Raw genomic sequence first — 22,014 nt, forward strand, 5'->3', positions numbered from 1 at the left:
AAATCATTATGATATCACGATGGTTATACATGGAGTTACAGAATGACATCAAGTGCGACATGGCAAAACTAGCAACAAATTGATTTGGCATGATTTGTCAATGCTGTACAAGAACAAACACATCAAGATATGACAGAAAGGCACGACATTTTCCCTACGCTTTCGTTGATACCAGATGAAACAGTGTTAAATTCATGAATGAGAAAGGATTCCCTTACTTCTCGATCATGGTGTGATTTGAAACCTGGTAGTGCCATCGATGTTCGGGGAAGTTTCTCTTTCACTCACAGGCCAAACGTCACACCTAGCGTACGTAAGACCGTTCTTGAAAGCTGAGATTGAAATAGAAATTTTATTGTTCACGGTGGTACAAAATAATGAACCGCCTGCGTAAGCACACGAGCTTGTGTGCGTAGCTGGACAGCAAAAAGCGTCGTACAGGTGCAGCACCGGTGCACAAAGACATCGTTATACTTAAGATGCGGCACTAAGAAAGAACGATAAAAACATCCGACAAATATAATGGGGCGAGAATATAGGTAAATAACATATTATATAATGGAACATAATGTATATTTAGTGCTGAAAGAAAGGTGCAAACTTGCGCTATATGTCTCCTGTGACCCATTATTTCTAAGTTAGTGTCGAGTACACAGTTAAAGCTTTTGAAGTTAAATGGTATATATATATATATATATATATATATATATATATATATATATATATATATATATATATATAGTAAGACATGATTTTTTTCCCGCAATTAGTGCATATTTTAAAGAATAAACAAATTTCATCTTGACGCAAGATTCGTTGTTTTATACTCGGATATTTAAAGGCATAAATTTTTTTAATAATATGGGGTTTTACGTGTCAAAACCACAATATGACTATGAGGCACGCCGTAGTGGGGGACTCCGGAAATTTGGACCACATGGGGTTCTTTAACGTGCACCTAAATCTAAGTACACGGGTGTTTTCGCATTTTGCCCCCATCGAAATGCGGCCGCCGTGGCCGGGATTTGATCCCGCGACCTCGATTTAAAGACATCGGAAAAACATTGTTTACATAAGACATTCTAATGTGAACAGCGAGTTAGGTTGCAGGGAGTTGCGGCGTAGTTTCAGCGCAACTAAGTACGCAACTAAGCACCAGTGAAGGCAACATAGTATTGCGTTTGTCCACGTAAGGCTTGCAAGCCCTGTCAGAAGACAACTGCGGAACAAGAAGAAGCTTTTAATGCAGCCCATCCGCCGCAAGGGGTGGGGGTTGGGGGGGGGGGGGCGAAAGGTGAGCGCAGTGCTTAGGTGGATCCAGCGACCATTCGGCCTGCGTCGACCCGTCGAATTCAGTCCCTGTTCCGGGCGATCCAATCGAGGAACGCTGTGACGCGGGTGTGGCCACCAGGAAAGCGGCCGCCGCAACGGATGCCGAACGACACAATTCCTACCACGTTCCACTGAGAGTCGAGGTCCTGAGCAAGCATGGGTCCTCCAGAGCCGCCCTGAAAGAAGACGGTAGGGTATGTGGACTTACAGATTTGGCCTGGCTACACGTCAGTCGTGCTACTCCCAAAGATCGTAGCGCGAAAAGATACAGGCACCTGTGCAAACGCACGCACGCACGCAACACGGAGCTTTCGAATTGATGACACCATAAGAAACTTCCGCAATTTAAAGTGGCTCTGAAGGTTCCGAAATAGGCCGTTTGCGAGTTTCATCTTCTTCCGTCACCATGGCGGGACGCTATAATATTTTTCATCGCGCGTCAAAGCTAAGCGATGCTTAAAAAAAGAAGTTTTCACAGTAGATAAGAGTGTTATTGGCAGCCTCAACATGCCTGTCTTGTCAGAAATAAGCAGTCTTGCTGCCTGTCTACTAATTGTATTGAGGAGTGCTTGATCAAGTATGACCAAATGAGCATATAAGCTTATTTATCTCAACCTCTTGTTCACTGATCAGCTTCAAGTTACTATGCAGTGAATTAATCGTGCCGATGAAAGACAGGCTGCTAGTCACATATGCTATTCAGTCACGTTATATTACGTCCCTTTATCATGCGCATTTCAGGTCAGCAGTTAAGCAATTGCTAGATTTGACGCATCGAACCCACAGGTGAGCGAACAGAGCAAATCAGGAAAAAGAAGAGACAATAACTATAGGCAGATCCAACGCACATGTTGGAATATATATGAAGTGAAACCTTAGTTAAATGGCTAAGTGAATGCTATGCGAACAAATGACATGCGCAAAATTGTCTCTGATTTTCATCCGATACGACGTGTAATCTCCCATGTTTATGTTGATCTTTACGTTTATATATGCGCCGCACGAGACAATAATTTAAGCTCATGCAATGTGTATGCTTGGTCACTTCACCGTTCACAAGCTATGCCGACGTACGAATGCCAAATCGCACTGATGTACAGTGTGAGAAGTCTACGCAGTAATGTCACGAAGACGAACGCGACGTACTATGTTTGTCGAGGAAATAATTTTGGTGACAGGTGCATGCACAGAAAAGTATGACACACTGTGCCTCTTGTGGCACACTGGCACATGTCGGCGCACCACGCAGTGGCCAACAGAGGTTATGGGAATGCGCAATTTCAGAACAACAATGACGGACGGCACTGGCGACAATACCGGCCTAGAATCACTGGAAGGAGCTGAATAAAGGGATGAAGTGATGCTAAAGGCCAGTCTACGCCGCGTGTTAAAAGCGCGTGCCCCGAGAACGCTTGTAAGGGATATGGCGACGAAAGGTCCCATGACACAGTCAATTCTATCACCATGCTGGCGGAGCGCGGGAAACAAATGCCACACCCTGAAAATTATTTCAAGCGACTTTACCGGCGGAGAATCGACCATACGTAACCTACTGGGACAGGGTGAAAATTCCCCCCAAAATTCACGGTGACATGGCCGCCCTTCCTAGGTTGGATCCAGGATCCTGATTTCCATGTGGATGTGTGTGCCTAGCATTTCGCGCAGAGAACACATCCAGATCACACTCAGAGCAACAGAAGAGAAGCCAAACTCCTGCGTCACCTTCTTACCACCCGTATGTGCCCTACCATGATACCCCGCTTCCCATTCCCTTCCAGCTGAGGAATAATAATTCAGAGCGGGAGTATCATTTAAAAAAAATAAAGAAGTTTTCAAGCAAGCCTCTTTTGGACGACAGGCTAAGAATGGGAGCCTACCCAGCGGCGCGTAACCAAATGGCTTAAGTAGAGGGGAGCACATATGTGAGTAAATTATGAAAATGAAAGCTGTTGAATGTAAGGCGCTTTTATGATTAGAGGTGTGTGTGTACGCGCTTTAGAAATACCGTTGTACCGAATTTATATGCGCATGCAGGTTTTACGTTGTGGTGTAATTTACCACGCAGCACAGAGGTGTACTCACTGGTACTACCTTGTTGGACACATCTCAGTTCCATAGGCCGGGGCATACGGTGGCACATACCAAGTTGCCTATCAGAATGGAGTATACCCGGCAAGAAATTTAAGAAAAGTGAAAGACGCCGCTGAATATCATGCGCTACTACATTAGGAAGTGTTTGTTTGCTTTATAGATCTGCTGACGTGAGACTAACATTATACGTACAGGCTTTATTTCGTGACTTATTGCGTGACGCGGAACAGAGATGCCACACTGGCATTGTGGGTCCTGGAGCGTGGCTCGCTTTTCTGTTGTAAACCGCCGACTTGGCCCAAACTTTGTGGAGGTATAAGCAAGGAAGGCTCCACTTTAAACAGGCCGAAAAGGCGACGCACACACACACACGCGCACACAAGGTCTGGCGGCAGCCATGTAAGTGTGTCACCTACCTGGCAGGCGTCGACGCCCGTGTAGTTCGCGGCGCACACGATGCCCTCGGTGATGCCATCAGGTAATCTGGTTAGGAAGCTGGATGATTGGCGGTAGATCTCGTTGCACTCATCGTTGCTGATGGCCAACGCGCCACGGGTCTGTAGCTTGGGCGGCTGCCGCCCTCCTGCAGCGAATTCGCCAACTCAATTAGAAAAGCTGCATCAGCGGAGATCCCACGAAAATGAGGAGGAATTTAAGGGGAAGCCGTAGTGCAAAATGCAATAGTGAATAACCATTTATAGAATAGCAAGGAGAAAGAGGGAGAGAGAGAGGAAGAAAATATGAGCAGCGCAGATACAGCTCGGTTGCACTTAAAGGGCCCCCTCCCTCACCAGGCGACATAGCAAATTTGGGTTATACGGTTGAAGTGGTTGCGTTTTCTCTAGGGAGCGTTCTACAGAGAATTTGTCTAATTGGTTCATTAGTAGCAGATATAGAAATATTTGGAGTGTCGCGAACCCATGATTTCGGGAAACGAGCTTCGATGCCAACATGGACACTTTTCCCACTCGCCCCGTCTAGCCTCAGTATCCGAGACAGAGGATCGCATCACGTACACGTCACAGGCTCCGCATTCTTTCTTTTCCCCCCCCCCCCCTCGCGTTTCTGCTACGCGGCGCACTTCCTGCGACGGCCTCGCATAGTATCGCGCGTGGGCCGCTCTCTGGCAGCTTCTGCACTACATTGAACAGGATCACTCAGTGCGCGCACGTTTGGAAACAGTTTTGTTCTTTGGATACTATAGAACATCTACTGTGCTACTGCCCATCTTTTGAAAATGAAAGACATGACCTCTGCACAGCTCTCAATGAGTTAGATAGAGAACCGTTCACCTTGAACAAGATCTTTGGACCATGGCCTCGCATATCGCAGCTACAGAAAGCCACAAAAGCGCTTCTGCGATATTTGAAAGCTACCGGATTGAGTCACCATCTGTGATCCGGACCGAGTGACCGAATGATATCTCCAGTTGACTTTCTCTTCTTATAATCTATCCGTCCCCTTTTCCCTTTTCCTAGTGTAGGGTAGCCATCCGGACTCAGTCCTGGTTAGCCTCCCTACCTTTCATTTATCATTTGCGCTCTCTCTCTCTCCCATGGATGCACGATTTGCACGAGTGAGAATAAGCGGACGAAACGGAAGTGTCTTCCTCTTGCTATGGCACGGAGTAAAACGAAGCGTCGCAGCTACGTTCGGTTTGCAGGATTTATTATTTGTCTAAACTTTAAATTGTCTATCATAGTGAAGCAACAGATCAGACAAATAACTGCTGTAGCCTTGAATAATCCTCGTAGTCACGTGTCACGGTGATTGACGTTTCAGCGATACGAATAACGCAGACACATTTGTGCGTCTGACCTCGACTCTCCAGCCCTTCCGGCTGGGAGCGTGGCTACCTGAAGAATGGCGCGCGGCGTTTGACCGGAAATTTCAGCTATTTTCGGGCGGCGCGCGGGGGTGTAACGCTTTGCAGGCACGATCGTCAGCACGCATTGCATGTACTGGGCTTGACTGTTTAAGATGGCCAAACCTGGTTAGGGGCTCTCGTGGTCAAGGATGTTAGTCTGCGGCGAGAGAACGTCCTGCTGGCTACAAATATGTTTAACAACAACGTGACACCACAACAACCCTTCCACCCTTCTTTCCTAGCTCTTCAAATGCGTTGATATTGACTGAATAATTTACTTCAACGAAATGATATTGGCGAGTTACACCAACAAATTCTTCAATTCTCTCTCTCTCTCACACGCACGCACACATACGCAAGCACACACAGAGAGAGGGAGAGAGATGTGGTGGACAGATGATGCAATGTGTGTTCAATGTGTTTTCTTTAGTACTGGTGATAACGCGATAAAACTAGCCAGGGCAAGATGAACGAACATTCCCATATTGCAACTCTGGTCAACTTGACAAGGGTTTTTTTTCCCTCTTCTTTCTCCTTTTATTCTCTTTGCCCCTTTCCCCAGCACAGGGTAGCCAGCCGGTACTCACACTGGCCAACCTCCATGTCTTTCCTCCCCTTTTCTCTCTCTCTCTCTTGACAAGGGTTCAGTTGACATTCGGTGTCGCTTGCAGAGTATATGGCACATGCGTGCTGCAAAATGATCCCGTTTCTGTGGCCTATAGGAGAACTGCTCGCGCTCACCGAAAGACCTGAGTCCCCAGCCGAGCACGACCACGTGTCCGCTGAGCTTCAAGTCCGGCTGCGGCAGGCACACCGGGCCGATGTGGCTACCGTAGGGTGCCTTCGTGGCGGTCTTCACGAGCGCGATGTCGTTGTAGATGCTGCGTTGACGGTAGCGCTCGTGCCTCCGTATCCAGAGGATGGGGAGTTCGGCGCCGTGCGAGCTTACCGTCTCGTTCAGTTCCACGATGCCGAGGCGCACTTTGTACATCCCGATGCTGCAAAAATGACACGGACGACCACGACCACTCTCACAGGTTACGAGGCACACGGTGTGAACGAGCACCCCCCAACGAAGCTTTAATCGTAAGGCACAGAGAAAGCTAGAGAGAAAGAGGCACTTTAACGAATCCTGGAGAGGTTTGCCTGGCTGCGCGCCTTGCGTGCTACTTCAGATGCGGATGCACTGCGTGTCATTTCGTTTCGAGTGCTATTAGAGAGTAATAATAGCCACGTAAAAGGGCCAGGTAACGCTGCGCGCGAGGTGCCAGAGGGTGTTTCAGCTAGTGGTACCCGAATGCGAGAGGCGCAGTGGTGTTCATTGTCCGCTTGCGCAACTCCGACTATACCGAAAATAATAATTAGCTGTAGCTCTGAACTAATTTATTTAAACAAGATGTTAAGTGCGAAACTTGTATAGCGCATTGAAAGGCACCCGATTGTTTTCTTTGCATGAAGAATGTTATATGTGTCGGGGTTTTATATATTCTGCGTTGAAAGAAAAGGGCACGAGATTTGAAAAAATTATCACGTGGCTATGGGAGCTTCCACACAGATGCGTTACTGCGTTCAATCCCTGACGCACACGACGTGGTACAAGAATAAGCCGCGAAAAGGGTAGATTGGAGAGAACCTTTCTGGGGACGTAATGTGGCCACGAAAGTTATCGATAAATTGTTTACGCCAATTCCCGAGGTCTGTCAGTGTTTTCAGCTTCACGCCATTAACAACCCGCGGAGAAGGTAGGGAGATCGGGACAGTGAGTGGGCCGTCAACGATCCGCCATCACTTTCACATCGGGGCAGATGGAGGCGACAGAAATTACTGTTCCTGTAATCACAGCGATGCGTTCTCATAATCAAGGAATAAACAAACAAATAAACCACATGTCTTAAGAAGTCTACAGCTCTAGATCATTATAACAATACCTATCTCCACATATATATCTATAACTGGAATTATCACAATTCGAAGAAACTGGAGTAGCTATTGCCTATGATTATCTTAAGAGAGCAATTTTACTTCAGAGAAGTCAAGTACAGTCAGAAATGCTGCGCAGGAAAGTGACGCCAGACGCCTTCTTCACATTGAGCAGCAACGCCTTTTCCACAGTGTACAGAGAACAAAAAAAAAAGGCGCTCTGAAAATCAATTCCAAAGCAACATCGGCAGCCATCTTCACGTTTTTGTCCCTATAATATGCGGCACCAAGTAAATCAATGGAAACGCATGCGTACTCGTTTCTGAAGTCGTAGAAGCATTGCGCCGCCGTCAGCGCAGTGTCACGGTCCAAAAGAGAACCACCGCAGAGGAATTTGTCCCCTTTGAATATGGCCGCCTGCGTGATGGTGAAACTAGTCACACTATACATGCGCACCCACATAGATACAAGACTGCGACGACTTAGCACTCCAAACAGGCGCGCGGAGATTAGTGCGAGATTATATATATATATATATATATATATATATATATATATATATATATATATATATATATATATATATATATATATATATATATATATATATATATATATATATATATATATATATATATATACATACATATATATCTATATATAAGAGAGGAAAGGGGGTTAACCAAAGGGCCCCATTTTTATTAATCATATCATACAAAGCCAACAAACACCGACACCAAGGACAACATAGGGGGAATTACTTGCGCTTAATAAATGAAATAAAGAAACGATAAATTAATGCAAATGAAAGTGGATGAAAAAACAACTTGCTGCAAGTGGGGACAGTAGGGTTCTGCAATGGGCCATTGCAAGGCATATTCACTTGTAATGAATTTCCAATGAGACCAGTTTGTAGATAGGAACCATCAAATTCGTCGTATAATGATGCAGTGTTGTCCCACTTACTTCTAAGCAAAACACTCTTTTATGCACAGAAGCAGAAAAGTAACTGGAAAGCCCATATCATAAGAAGCTAACGTATTTTGTGCCACACGTGGAGAAATAACATGCCGGAACTGGGGCCATGCTGGAAATTCATTTCAAGCGGACGCGTCTTGCAAACTCACCGGCTAGAATCAGTAAATTGGAAATGGTACCGTAAAGTAATTAATTTCAGATTTAATTAGTGGTTTTTTGTTAATAAGTCGAAAATGTGTTTGGATTTCTTGTGCTATTAATATCCGCCTCTTCCAATAATCCAGCTCAAGGACACGCATTATGCTTTCTGCCAGAGGCGACATTAAAAATTCCTCAAATTTTAAAAATAATCGCCCCGTATGACGCAACTGATGGTGCATGGTCTGTTCCGGACCACCGTTATTTGCAATTCGCTGCTCGAAGAGGCAGGACGTGTGTCGAGCGAGCCCCTGAACAACGCCTTGAAATATGGTGAACGCGGTTTAAATCGTGGATCCGGTACTCCAAATAGGTGCAATGCAGTGCTAACGCATTCCTCTCGCACTTACCGCTAAATCGACAGTGGCTTTTTTATTTTACCACAGGACAGTCACTTCTAGCTAGAAGAGCCGTGGACGGTAGTTACCTTTCCAATATCTTCACACCAAATCAATTAAGCGTCTATCGCCACGTTTACTAGTCATATTGGTCGGCCCACTTGAGGTTTCGTCGGTCAGGACGCTGTTCAGGCTTTGAGTGTCGCTCAGCGCATGTATAAGATGCTCATTGTCGTATTGTGCAGAATGCAAAAACAGACTCGCACCTCTGTTGTTTGCCTTCCAATATATGCCGAGTAACAATTTATATTACCGTAAAAACGCTTGTAATGCAGCGATAAGAATTGCGAAGCGGCGACGACTATTCGAGATGCTCACCATCCAAGGCCACTTAGACCTGCCGATTCCTCTTGGATCGCCGTCGACCGAGCCGCAGCCTGAGTCGAAAAAAAAAATGGTATCAATAAGCACATGACTATTTGATTTGAGAAACAGAGATGGAGAATACAGAAGGAACGCACTCGATGAGCATGTTTCAGGGTACCTCGGTGTATTCCGGATACACCAACTGCGATGCGAGGCATCTTGCAGCTTCGCCCAGAAAGCTTATTCGGGAACTTGGGGAAATATGCTTCTGCGTTAAAGTTATAAGCAGCGGAGCGATGCGGGGGGAGTGATAGCTGCGATTAGGTCCCTTTACCTTGTTGACATTACTGCTCTCTTTTATCTGTCGTTACTCATAATACCTGTCGGGTTAAGGACTGCAAAGATGAGGCGCCAAATTTGAAAGAATGTTCAAATTCAATGGAATTCTGGTGTTTTACGTGCCAAAACCACGATTTGAGTATGAGGCATGTCGTAGTGGGGACTCCGGATTAATTTTTGACCACCAGGGGATCCTTAACGTTCCCCCAATGCTCGGAGTGAGTGAGTTAGAACTTTATTTAGGTCCTGAGGGGAAATCAATCCGGCGGCTCCACCCAGGTCGGGGCCGGTAGACAGAGTCCTTCGGCGACGGCCCGGGCCCTCTGGACAGCCTTGAGCTGAGCGATGAGCTCCGTGCTTCTGAGCGCTGAGTCCCAGGATGACTGGTCGGGGAAGTCCGTGCTCGCGTTGGCAGGGCACAGCCAGAGCATGTGTTCGAAGTTGTTGTATTCGTGGCCGCAGTGTAGGAAGGTCAGGATTCAGTAGGAAGGTCAGGATTGATCCTGCTTAGTGTTGTTGGTGTGATGTATGTCCTAGTCTGCAACTGTCTGTAAGTGACGGCCTGTGATTTTTTGAGCTTTGGGTGAGGAGGAGGAAAAATTATTCGTGATAACCTATAATTTGAAGTGATTTCGTGGTATGATACGAGCGGGTCTTTTTTGTTTAGGTCCCTCCAGGCTGGGTTGAAGCGAGAGGGTGGACCGCTGACGCGGAATGTGAGCTCTCGCGCCACTTGGTGTGCCCGCTCGTTCGGATTACAGTCAGGAGGTCAGGAAATGTTGCCCATGTGGGCCGGGAACCATGTGATGTGTGGGGACGTGAGGTCGCCTCCTCCCGTTTCTTGGAAGAAGATGGTGTTGATAACCGTAGCTGCTTTCCTAGAGACGAGGGCCGACGAGATGGTTCTAATAGCTGTTCTTGAGCCCGAGTAAATGACTGGCGCTCCTTTGCAGCTTCTAAGGGCCACCGCGATGGCCATTTCTTCTGCTTCGTGAGTGAAGTTGGTTACTACCGTGGCTGCGTTGACGAGTGAGCCATGGGCGTCCACCACAGAGACCGCGTAAGCGCCTCGATTCCAATATCTGGCCGCGTCAACGAAGAGGACTTGCGTTTCGTTACGTTTGATGTTGTCAAGGATTGCCTTCGCACTCGCTTTTCTCCACCCTTCGTTGTGGGTGGGGTGTATGTTTCGTGGGATGGGATCAACAGTTATTGATCTCTTGGCGTTTGTGCATAGTTGCGACTTCCCTGGCGGCATGAAGAGGGGCTGTACGCCTGCTTCTAGTAAGACCTCGATGCCCGCCCTTGTGAGTGAGAGCCGACTAATTTGGGAGTTTCGCTGTGCCTCAAAGAGTTCGGTTGCCGTGTTGTGTAGCCCCAACTGGAGGAGTCGTTCCGTGCTAGTGTTTCTAGGGAGGCTTAGTACCTTTTTCAATCCCATTCTGATTAGTGTATCAATTTTATTCAGCTCCGTCTTCTTCCAGTTGAGGAAGGGGGCGGCGTAGGTTACGTGGCTGATGAGGAAGGCGTGAAATGCTTTAATGAGGTTGTCCTCTTTCAGTCCGTCCCTTTTGCTGGTGACCCGTGATATGACCCTGGTGAAGTTGAGGGTGCTCTTTGTGATGCGTTTTAGTGCCTCCGCGTTCTCATTGCTGTAAGCCCCAATGACCATGCCCAGGACCTTGATTGTGTTACACCTGGGGATGTTTCCTTCGTCCCTGGTGTTTCCTTCGTCCCTGGGGAGGGAGCTAAGGGGCTGTCTCAGCCTGGGGCCTTGTTTGCACAGAAGGAGCTCCGATTTGCTGGGGGAGAGCTTCAGTCCCGTGTTTGCAAGAAAAGCTTCCGTGGTGTCCAGCGCTTGCTGTAGGTTCTGCTCCAGAGTGCCTAGCGGGCCGCTCGTGGCCCAAATGGTGATGTCGTCAGCGTAAATCGCGTGTCCTACCCCCGGGACTTTCGAGAGTTTGTTTGCGAGATCATGCATTGCGATGTTGAAAAGAAGCGGCGAAAGCACTGACCCTTGCGGGGTACCGATGTTACCTAGCATGTGCTTTCTGCTTCTGATTTGTCCGACGTTTATGATGGCCGTTCGGTTATCCAAAAACGATCTTACGAAATTGTGGAAATGTACTCCGAGATCTAAAGTGGAGGTTTCGTTGAGGATGTGCTCGTGCCTGACCGTGTCGAAGGCCTTGGTTAGGTCGAGCGCCAGGATGCCTTTTACATCCCTGGATTTGTTGTCTATGACGGCGTTCCTGATGAGTAGCATGGCGTCTTGTGTGGGTAGTGATTTTCTGAAGCCTATGAGATTGTGGCGGAATAGGCCGTTTTCTTCAACGTGCTCTCCAATTCTATTGTGGATGGCATGATCTGCGACCTTCCCGAGGCACGACGTAAGGGAGGTGGATCTTAGATTCTCTGCATGAAGCGGCTTTCCGGGTTTGGGGATGAGGACTACATTGGCAGTTCGCCATTCGTCCGGCATCCGGCCTTCAGCCCATAGCTCGTTAATTTTGCTCGTGATGATTTGTATGGCTTTGTCATCTAGATTTCTGAGTAGTTTGTTTGTTAGTCCGTCTAGTCCGAGTATAATGGGGCCGAGCGTCCGTTTAGTTGATGAATGGCGTGCACAATCTCCGAAACTTCGAAAGGACGATCCAGCGATAGCCGAGGTGTCCCCTTATACTCGCGTGTCGGGTCGTCGCACGGGACAGATTTGCGCTCTACTGGTAGGTAGATGTCTGCCAGGGCGTCAGCAAAGTCCCGCGGACTCGTGCCTTCTTTCGTGTGAAGATGAATGAGCCTTTCGATCGTTAGTCGGGCATAACTCTTGGTCGGTTTGTTGTTGTCGGCGAATAGGTTGAAGGCTTCACTTGCTGCCCCTTCTCATTTTACCTGCCGCCTCATTACACACTTCGTCCCATTGCTGCGCATTCAACTTTCTGGAGTGTTCTTCGATCTCTTTGTTGATTTTCGTTAATTTAGACCTCAGCCTCCTGTTTAGCTTCTGCTGTTCCCATCTTTCTCTTAGCGCGTTCTTGGCCTCCAGGAGGTGTGCGAGTCTGGAGTCTATGGCTGGCACCTACAGATCCACGCTTATTTCTTTAGTGGCATTGGCCACCGTAATTTTCAGATTTTCCAGGAGCTCTTCGAAGGTTTCTCCTTGTTTGTCCGCATTACCCCTCATTCTTCTGAAGAGGTCCCAGTCGACGTAGGTGTAATTCTGGGGAGAAGTGGGTGTGATGCGGACGTTGATTTCTAGGATGTAATGATCACTGCCAAGGTCCTCTTGCAGGCTGTCCCACGACCCGTCAGCGTTCCTGAGGAACGTCAGGTCCGGGGTGGTGTCCCTCTGAAGCGAGTTGCCTCTGCGCGACGGAAACATTGAGTCCGTGATGAGTTGCATGCCTAGGGTGTCCACACACTCGGCAAGGTTAATTCATTTCCTGTCATTGGTAGCGTAGCCCCAGACGATGTTGTGCGCGTTGAAGTCCCCGGCAACGATCAGTGGCCTGTCCTTGGCTTGCGACGCCACCGATGTGAGAAGTTTGTTAAAGTTTCTGAGTCTGTCAGTCGGGGAACTGTAGACGTTTAATATGTAAAGGTTGGTCTTTAGGCCCCGACTGGGGAGGATTTCTTTGAGCATGGATTCCAGGCCTTTCTTGTACGTCGGGGTGCCCCTTTCCACAAAGCTGACATCTTTGCGGATGAGAGTGGCAACGCCCCTGGATTGTTTGAACTTGGGGTCCAGGGTCGGCCTGGAAACCCCCGAGAAGGACATGTTTTGAATGTTCTTTTCCGCCCCGCATTCTTGTAGGATGATGACGTGTGGCTTTTCTTTACATGATCTGACGAATTGCGTTAGGTTGGATTTCTTTTTGTTGAATGAGTTACAGTTCCATTGCCAGATCTTGAAATATTCTGGTGCGTTAACCATTCTACTGATTTGGCATGACCCCATTTATGCTGGGCTCACTCATTGAGCCTGGCGGCTTGGAGTGGGTCCCAGGGCAGACATGGGCCCTGGGCGCGGCGTGGGGATTATTTTCGGGGTTTTGGGATGAGCGATTGGTCTTTCTAGGTGGTCGAGTCTGCCGCCGATTTGAGTGAGTACCTCCTTAATTTCAGTAATTGTCGATTGAAATGTGCTGTACTTGCTCTTCTTCTTCTTGCTGCGCTTCTTAGCTTTGTTGTCACTGACGGACGCGTTAGAAGGAGCCTCGCTGACATCAGACATAGACGCGTCCACGTCGGATGTGTCATCGGTTTGGATGACGACGGCCCTGCGTTTATGTGTGCTACACGATCCGACCACGGTCCCTAAAGATTGAGGGATGGGTGTTGTTTGTTAAGATACGGCCTTCTAGCCTGGCTAGGGTTGCCCTGAGTTCAGCTAGTTCCTGTTTGAGTGCTTTGTTTTCCCTCTCTAGTGTGTGTATTCGCGGGTCTGCCACGTGCTCTGACTGCGCCTTACCTGGCTTTGAAGTTGGCGGTGCAGAACCGTTGCTGGCGATCATGTCGGCCCATGTCATTTTCTTGCCGGGCCGCCTGGAGCTAGGTCTCGACCGGGATCGGCCCCTGGATCGGGGGCACCCTCTGGATCGGGGGTGCCCTCTGGATCGGGGGCGCCCTCTGGATCGGGCGCGTCCTTTGGATCGGGCGCGTCCTCTGGAGCGCTGCTTGGGGATGGAGCCACCTGCCGGATCCTGCTGCATGGCCGCTGGGTCATTGACCTCGTACGGGTTGGCATCTCTGTCGGAGCGGTTTCGTCTTCTTCTCCAGCGTCTTCGCACGACGTATGGGATGTGAAATCTTTGTCTGCACGAACGGTCGCCCTCGCAGAGCTTGCCTTTCGGGGTGCAGTTGTGTAGTTCTGCAGCGCCGTTTGGGAGCGCTTCTCCGCAGTTGTGGCATTTACTTCTCTCTTCTTTGCCAATGCTCGGAACACGGTCTTTTTTTAAATTTCGCCCCCATCGAAATGCGGCAGCCGCGGCCGGGATTCGATCCCGCGACCTCTTGCTTGGCAGCACAACACCATAGCCGCTAAGCCATCGCGGCGGGTAGGATGTTTCAACTTCAAGAACAAAAAAAAAAGAAAGAGCAAATTGGTTCACAATAATATCGCATAAGGCTTAGGAGCCAACCTTGCACATGCTGAAGTGTTCCAAATAGCGCACTGCTATCGACCTATACGTTATCCATGTCACCACATTTGCCCGTGCTACATATGAATGAGCATAGCGCATGCCTGCCGAGAAAAAAAGCTAGAGAGATATATATTGAGAGCGATATATATATGTAGAGAGAGGGGGGCGGGGGGAGGGGGCTCCCGGTCTGTCGATTATACTACAAACCTCGTTCGTTCCGGGGCCCCTCGTCAACGGATGATTGCCTGACGGATAGCCGGTCCGCGCTCGGTGCCGTCGGGCTCACGACGTCGGCCGACGGGCAACACACCAGCTGCGATTGTTCGGTTGACGAACCGCACAGTTGTGGTCGGAGCCCGCGACCAGCCGACGCAACCAGGGACGGGCACCAGGTCAAGGGCACGCACCGGCCGGGATCCTCGCCGCCCTCACTCGCCGTGGCCCGGCACGCTTCGGAGCTGGATTCGGTCCAGTCCGGACCGCACCGCACTGCATACAGAAATTCACTGCTTAGTCAGTGGGCAATGCGGGCAGTAAGTGTTATATGCTCGGAGGCCAAGAAACAAACGTGAAGCGACAAGGACCACGTAAGAAGCGATGGAGCAGAATACGACATATGTAGTAACATCAGTAAATGTAAACATAGCAGTGCGTGCTTGAGGGGGACGAATATTAGCAGTATGTGGTTGAAGGGGATATAAACACAGCGGATACGAAACACCAGTAGGTAGCATTCCAGTTGATGTGCTAAATTGAAACATATAGTGTCATTCAACCAAAACAAGAGATAGATTTGCAGGAAGATGGAGACTTGAAGTGATTAACAGTAGTAGAACATGGAATGTAGCTGGAGCCAACGTTTTGTCAAAGAGACCTGTTAATCATCATCATCATCATCATCATCATCATCATCATCATCATCATCATCAGCCTGGTTATGCCCACTGCAGGGCAAATGCCTCTCCCATACTTCTCCAACTACCCCGGTCATGTACTAATTGTGGCCATGTTGTCACTGCAAACTTCTTAATCTCATCCGCCCACCTAACTTTTTGCCGCCCTCTGCTACGCTTTCCGTCCCTTGGAATTTATTCCGTAACTCTTAATGACCATCGATTATCTTCCCTCCTCATTACGTGTCCTGCCCATGCCCATTTCTTTTTCTTGATTTCAACTAAGATATCATTAACTCGCGTTTGTTCCCTCACCCAATCTGCTCTTTTCTTGTCCCTTAACGTTATACCAATCATTCTTCTTTCCATAGCTCGTTGCGTCGTCCTCAATTTAAGTAGAACCCTTTTCGTAAGCCTCCACGTTTCTGCCCCGTACGTGAGTACTGGTAAGACACAGCTGCTATAAACTTTTCTCTTCAGGGATAATGACAACCTGCTGTTCATGATCTGAGAATGCCTGCCAAACGCACCCCAGCCCATTCTTATTCTTCTGATTATTTCAGCCTCATGATCCGGATCCGCAGTCACTACCTGTCCTAAGTAGATGTATTCCCTTACCACTTCCAGTGCCTCACTACCTATTGTAAACTGCTGTTCCCTTCCGAGACTGTTAAACATTACTTTAGTTTTCTGCAGATTAATTTTTAGACCCACCCTTCGGCTTTGCCTCTCCAGGTCAGTGAGCATGCATTGCAGTTGGTCCCCTGAATTACTAAGCAAGGCAATATCATCAGCGAATCGCAAGTTACTAAGGTGTTCTCCATTAACTCTTATCCCCAATTCTTCCCAATCCAGGTCTCTGAATACCTCCTGTAAACACGCTGTGGATAGCATCGGAGAGATCGTATCTCCCTGCCTGACGCCTTTCTTTATTGGGATTTTGTTGCTTTCTTTATGGAGGACTACGGTGGCTGTGGAGCCGCTATAGATATCTTTCAGTATTTTTACATACGGCTCGTCTACACCCTGATTACGCAATGACTCCATGACTGCTGAGGTTTCGACTGAATCAAACGCTTTCTCGTAATCAATGAAAGCTATATATAAAGGTTGATTATATTCCGCACTTTTTTCTATCACCTGATTGATAGTGTGAATATGGTCTATTGTTGAGTAGACTTTACGGAATCCTGCCAGGTCCTTTGGTTGACGGAAGTCTAAGGTGTTCCTGATTCTATTTGCAATTACCTTAGCAAATACTTTGTAGGCAACGGACAGTAAACTGATCGGTCTATAATTTTTCAAGTCTTTGGCGTCCCCTTTCTTATGGATTAGGATTATGTTAGCGTTTTTCCAAGATTCCGGTACGCTCGAAGTCATGAGGCATTGCGTATATAGGGTGGCCAGTTTCTCTAGAACAATCTGCCCACCATGCTTCAACAAATCTGCTGTTACCTGATCCTTCCCAGCTGCCTTCCCCCTTTGCATAGCTCCCAAGGCTTTCTTTACTTCTTCCGGTGTTACCTGTGGGATTTCGAATTCCTCTAGACTATTCTCTCTTCCATTATCGTCGTGGGTGCCACTGGTACTGTATAAATCTCTATAGAACTCCTCAGCCACTTGAACTATCTCATCCATATTAGTAATGATATTGCCGGCTTTGTCTCTTAGCGCATACATTTGATTCTTACCAATTCCTAGTTTCTTCTTCACAGTTCTTCAGTTTCTTCTTCCTTCTGTTAATCATAGTGACATTTAAGTAGCTTATGAACTTGAATAGTAGCCGGTAGTGCAGTGGCACAGGCCACTGCCCCATTTCAATGGCTAACAGATTCATCATCATCACGATTATCCCGAGACGAAGGAGTATAGTTGGACAGGGTCTAGAATGCGTAGAGCAGGTAGACGGTCGGCTACCTGTGCACATGATTAGGGTGAAAGAGGAAAGCGATGTAAGTAGAAGGGAAACGTAGCCTACGGTGGAATAGATAAAGTGGAGTAATAGATCAGAAAATTGGCGAGTTATGAGCATTTCTGCTCACTCGGGACTAAGGTAAATTGAGGCCCATGGGAGAGGTCTCTCCTCTACAGTGGAGTTAATTATGCTGATTATAATGGCCAGGGCTTCTTCCATATCGATGTGAAACGTTATCAGGGCGTCATGGATGATACATTCTTCGTCGTCCTCATCGCCACCATGACATCAGTATCAGAAACTCCACGTTACTTCTGGACGGAAGACTCCTCGCAACCTTCTTCAACTACCCCTGTCCTAAGGGAGTCTTATTTTTTCTATTAGGGTTGCTCGAACAGAGCAACGTCCGAATCGAATACGAATATTCGAAAAAGACGACCTCCTAAAATTAAATTGAATATAGGGTGCTTCCTAAACAAAGGGAAATATAAAGTTTGCAAGGAATCCCTTGCCCATCACTACACGAAAATGGTCGTGTAAGTCCACGTAGCAACTTCGCTGTAAAACAGAGGTTTATATACATTATACGATCCACCCATCTAATGCCATTCGCAATTGGGCGTTCGGTAAATTGAGGAGCTTGTAAATGAGAAACAATCGCTTACAATTTTATGGTGCAGCATGACAGTGACACTGCTAAACAAGGGAACAGCGCACCACCAGTCGCACGTGGAGTGTTACGTTCGTTGAAGGGAACTGTGCTACTACAGCACTGGACGTGGTTTAAAGTAATGCACACACGGGAACATTCACTAAATAATTAATTTTCTCCCATCTAGACTACAAGTGCTGTTCTGTCTACGCATTCGAACAGAAAAAGAATATTCAGCAATTTCAAATAGGGAATTCTCGGATCGAATATGAATCGACTAGCAATTACTATTTGGTTCGTATATGAACTGCCAACAAATCGCTCGCACACGTCTTTATATCCCCCTCTTTCTCTGTCCCTTCTCTCTCTTCACCTTCTCCCTTCACCCAGCGTAGGGTAGCCGGACTCTTGACTGGTTAACATCCCTGCATCCCTTATATCCTCTCTCTTTCTCTCTCTCACACACCCTTCCTATTTTTCATTTCACCGGCCGTGTTACTACCTCAGGTCTATCTAAATACCTCCTTTTAAGCGTTTCTGTTCGCTTTCATCTGTACTAATTTGATAATAACCTCGTCCGCCTGTTCTCCGTCAATGAGATCCCCTGATGGAGTGCATGATAGATTATGTGCTTACGATATATAGCGTAAAAAAAGTTTTGCATTCGAAAGTAGACAAAAAACGGCGCCCGCAGGTGCAGCAAGAGAGCTCCAACTATCATTTCCTTCCGTTGTCAGGGTAATGGGAGGCACAGGATGACCGAGAGAACCTAACGAGCGTAAACTCAGACATTAGTGTCGGAGTTTTAGTTTTAGCTACCGTTGTGACTGCATTTAAATCCTTTTCGCCATAAGAATGAAGTGCCACGGCCCCTATTAATAAGAACAGTATTTGTTGTCGAACACAAGCGCTATAAACTAAAATGTCAGTCTTATTCGACCGCTGTTCAAGGTATTGTGCCCGAAACCTTGACACATGAACAATGGCGTACCAACTGTTTTCTTAGTGGGAATGTTAACAACATCATCGCATGTTGTTGACACGGCGATGACTATTACTCGAGCTTTATATAGGTCAACAGCTACGCATCCGTGCTTGATCTAGCTGAAAGCCCCTGTGAAGTATTCATTGGTCCGAAAGCAGTGAGAAACTTGTTCAACGTCGCACGAAATATAGCTCATCCGCTCATATATTTAAGTATTTCTATAGAGTGGATCTGTCGTATTCATCTGCTGTACCCTAAATCTTAACATGCAATTTATTTATTTGGTAAATTAATTTACTGATACGCTGGAGAAATGCCCATCGATCGAATGCATTTAGGCATACCGCATAACCCGTGGCGTTAAAACCCATTGGAATCGGGTCTACAAACGTAAAGAAAAACAATTTTGTAAGCACACTGTGAAGCGTCTGATGACCACTGTGCTGTGAAGCACAATCACAATGTGAAAACTACCAATGTGAAGGCAACCGTTGGCTTCATTCTCACGGAGCCCATGATACAGAGAGTTTCGGCTGCTTACATGAAATAATAAACTGTTCTGGAAGGGAGTGGTGAAAAGCGTCTTTATTTTAAAAATCAAATACTGGCCCCTGGGTCTAGGTCGGTCGCGCATCTCCGATATCAGGACCATTTTAGATCGCAGCTCTTGACGCCCGTTGCTGCGCCGAGCGTCGGCGTGGGCGTCGGCGTAACCGAGCGAACGAGCAAAGGATGAAAGAGCGAACGCAGAGCGCAGCGGGGGAGGAAAGACGCTAGGAGGAAAGCGGAGGAGGAGAGTATGGCGAAAACGTAAGAAAAGAAAGCGTAGGGCGGCGACGATGGCTACGAGATGGCACCAGAGTAGCGCGCGTCGTCTGGGAGGTCCGTGTGCTGCGGCTGCTGTGAATCGCGCCCACGCGTCACCCACGTGCTGCCTCTCGCCATCTCCCGATTAGCGAGGCAGTCGCGCCACACTTTGCTCCGTTTGCAACATGCCGCACGAGGCAGATTGTCCGCGCCAGTCAACATATGGCAAAATGAAAACACGTAAAGAGCTGAGCTCAAGATTCGCATTAGGGAGTATCGTACTCGTCGGTGAGATTTTTCGAAGCAGCTTATCATTCACTTCAATGTCGCAAAAATGCCGCCAACTGTTCATTCAAGCCGCTAAACCAGGTCAGACAAGACACGGCATAGAATATACTTTAAGTACAACCGCAAAACACCTGTTTGGCTTGAAGAAGGCAGTTGGTAATCATGCTGGAAAGTGTTTTTTCTTTTTCGTTATTTTAACCTCTTTAAAAATATACGTGCACAACATTTGCTACACAAAGCCTGAAATTGATTAAGGATAGAAGCCCCCATATACCAAAATATTTGTAAACATTCACTCCTGAAGCATAAAGCGACCTTTCACTGAAGCGGCCAACTTGTTCGAAGTTCATTGTGCTTGATCACTCTATTCATCAACGGTGCTACAGGAGAAACACCAAAGAGATGCGCCGCCGAGTGATGCACAATCACAGTTCGAAAATTGGCGAGGCACATATTCTAACGCACGCAGCCACATCGATTACGCGACAGGGTAGCATACCTAGTGAGAGCTGAAGAGAAGCGACTGCAGCGCCAGCAATGACGACAACGGCGGACGTCTTGAAAAGGTGAGAAACGGGCCAGGATAACCACTTTACACCAGAATCAGGGCCCATGGCTCGTTTTTTTTTCTACGCCCGTTAGCGTTGTCAGCAAGCTCCTTTACGTCGTGCTGCCAGAACAAAAATACAGGAGGTTGCAACAACTTAGCGGGGGGCATTACCCCTTCTTTCCACTCACCTGCTTAGAGGATAGTCTGGAATCTCACGGTCGCTCGCTCTTCGGGTAGACTGAGCAAAGGAGGGGATACAGAAAAAGGGAGAGTAAGACGGACGAGGAGCGCCGCGTCAAAATGACTAAGATGTTCGTCCTCGCCATTTCCTCCTCGCAATCTTTGGCGGGCACCTGTTATTCAGCGGTCGAAGGAAGTTACCACAGGAAGGCGCAACTGGCGCCGGCGATCTTTCCATACCTTGCTTGGCTCGTGCGCTTAATCGAGCGGCAGGGCTTGCAGCGGGTACGGTCGATACACGTTGGCCGTACGGATTGGGAGCTGTTTACATCCTTCAATGCACGTTGTGACACGTGTCACAATAGAGTCGTTCACACATATTACGTGTGGCGACGGCATCGACCAGTACCTGCAGCATCGATCTCATTTAGAGGTAATTAAAGGAGTTGGCGGCAAGAAAGTTAGCAGCTCGGATGTGTTTTACTTTTCTTGTTTTTCTTCTTGTTGATACCAGTAAGGGGGGATATTCGCGTCTGTGAAGACCGTGTAGGATATTATCTGTTTCTACACCAATATTTAACTCTTTGTACTCATTAGATTCTTTGCACGTCGCTTTCACAAGGGAATTTTAAGCGGACGCAGGATAGCAAATCTTGGTACACAGGTGTTTTAGTGCATGTCTGGATGTCTGGATGCAGTGCTCATAAAAATTCATTGACGCCAGTCTGAGTTTGTGCACATGTGAGCTGGACTCAAAAACAGACCACTGTAAATGTTCTTTAAATGTTCCTGTGCGCGCTCACACCATGCTTGTTAATTCACTCAGTAAGCGAATGTCTGCAAGTTTATACGGCCGATAAAACTACTATCCTAATTTCGTATAACTATCTAACTAATTTGCTATCGCAATCGATGCTTCGCCATTCGGGTAGGGCTGGTAACATTGACGAATGATTAATCGAGTAATCGATTAAATGTATCCCGCAAGACGATTAATCTTCATTCCTGTGCACCTTTCATTTAATCGACTTAGTCGATTAGGTCTGTTAGATTAATCGTTTTCGAGAGTTCGGCAGGAGTGGCGTGAAAAGGTTGAAATCGTACTGAAATGACGGCGCACGAGCAGTGACTGTGCGGCTGTGGTATAGAGCGACTGTCGACTGTTCTTTTC

General features: G+C 47.5%; 1 protein-coding gene across 2 annotated transcripts; it reads right to left on the reverse strand.

Annotated features, from left to right (window-relative positions):
• Positions 1-1,224: 1,224 nt before the first annotated feature.
• LOC126537106 (trypsin-1-like) lies at positions 1,225-20,781 on the reverse strand. Of its 2 annotated transcripts, XM_050184248.3 has the most exons (7): positions 20,613-20,781; positions 14,781-15,062; positions 9,103-9,161; positions 7,527-7,627; positions 6,032-6,288; positions 3,840-4,006; positions 1,225-1,508 (listed from the first exon to the last, which is right to left on the reverse strand). In XM_050184248.3, the coding sequence occupies exons 1-7, from the start codon at positions 20,725-20,727 to the stop codon at positions 1,353-1,355; spliced, it is 1,137 nt and encodes a 378-aa protein (XP_050040205.2). In that variant the 5' UTR covers positions 20,728-20,781; the 3' UTR covers positions 1,225-1,352. The 2 variants fall into 2 exon arrangements, with proteins under 2 accessions (XP_050040205.2, XP_054930170.2); XM_055074195.2 differs by lacking the exons at positions 14,781-15,062; positions 20,613-20,781 and adding an exon at positions 13,901-14,674.
• Positions 20,782-22,014: the final 1,233 nt, after the last annotated feature.

Source organism: Dermacentor andersoni, chromosome 4 (genome assembly GCF_023375885.2).
Source record: "Dermacentor andersoni chromosome 4, qqDerAnde1_hic_scaffold, whole genome shotgun sequence".
Lineage (NCBI taxonomy): Eukaryota > Metazoa > Arthropoda > Arachnida > Ixodida > Ixodidae > Dermacentor > Dermacentor andersoni.

What these genes read in the sequence shown, in the direction of transcription:
- LOC126537106 (XM_050184248.3), bottom strand. Translation starts at nt 20,727, where the DNA reads ATGGGCCCTGATTCTGGTGTAAAGTGGTTATCCTGGCCCGTTTCTCAC. An exon ending in GGGGCCCCGGAACGAACGAG is followed by an intron (nt 9,162 to 14,780) that starts GTTTGTAGTATA and finishes TTTTCGACTCAG; the next exon opens with GCTGCGGCTCGGTCGACGGC. An exon ending in TTCTACGACTTCAGAAACGA is followed by an intron (nt 6,289 to 7,526) that starts GTACGCATGCGT and finishes TCATTTTTGCAG; the next exon opens with CATCGGGATGTACAAAGTGC.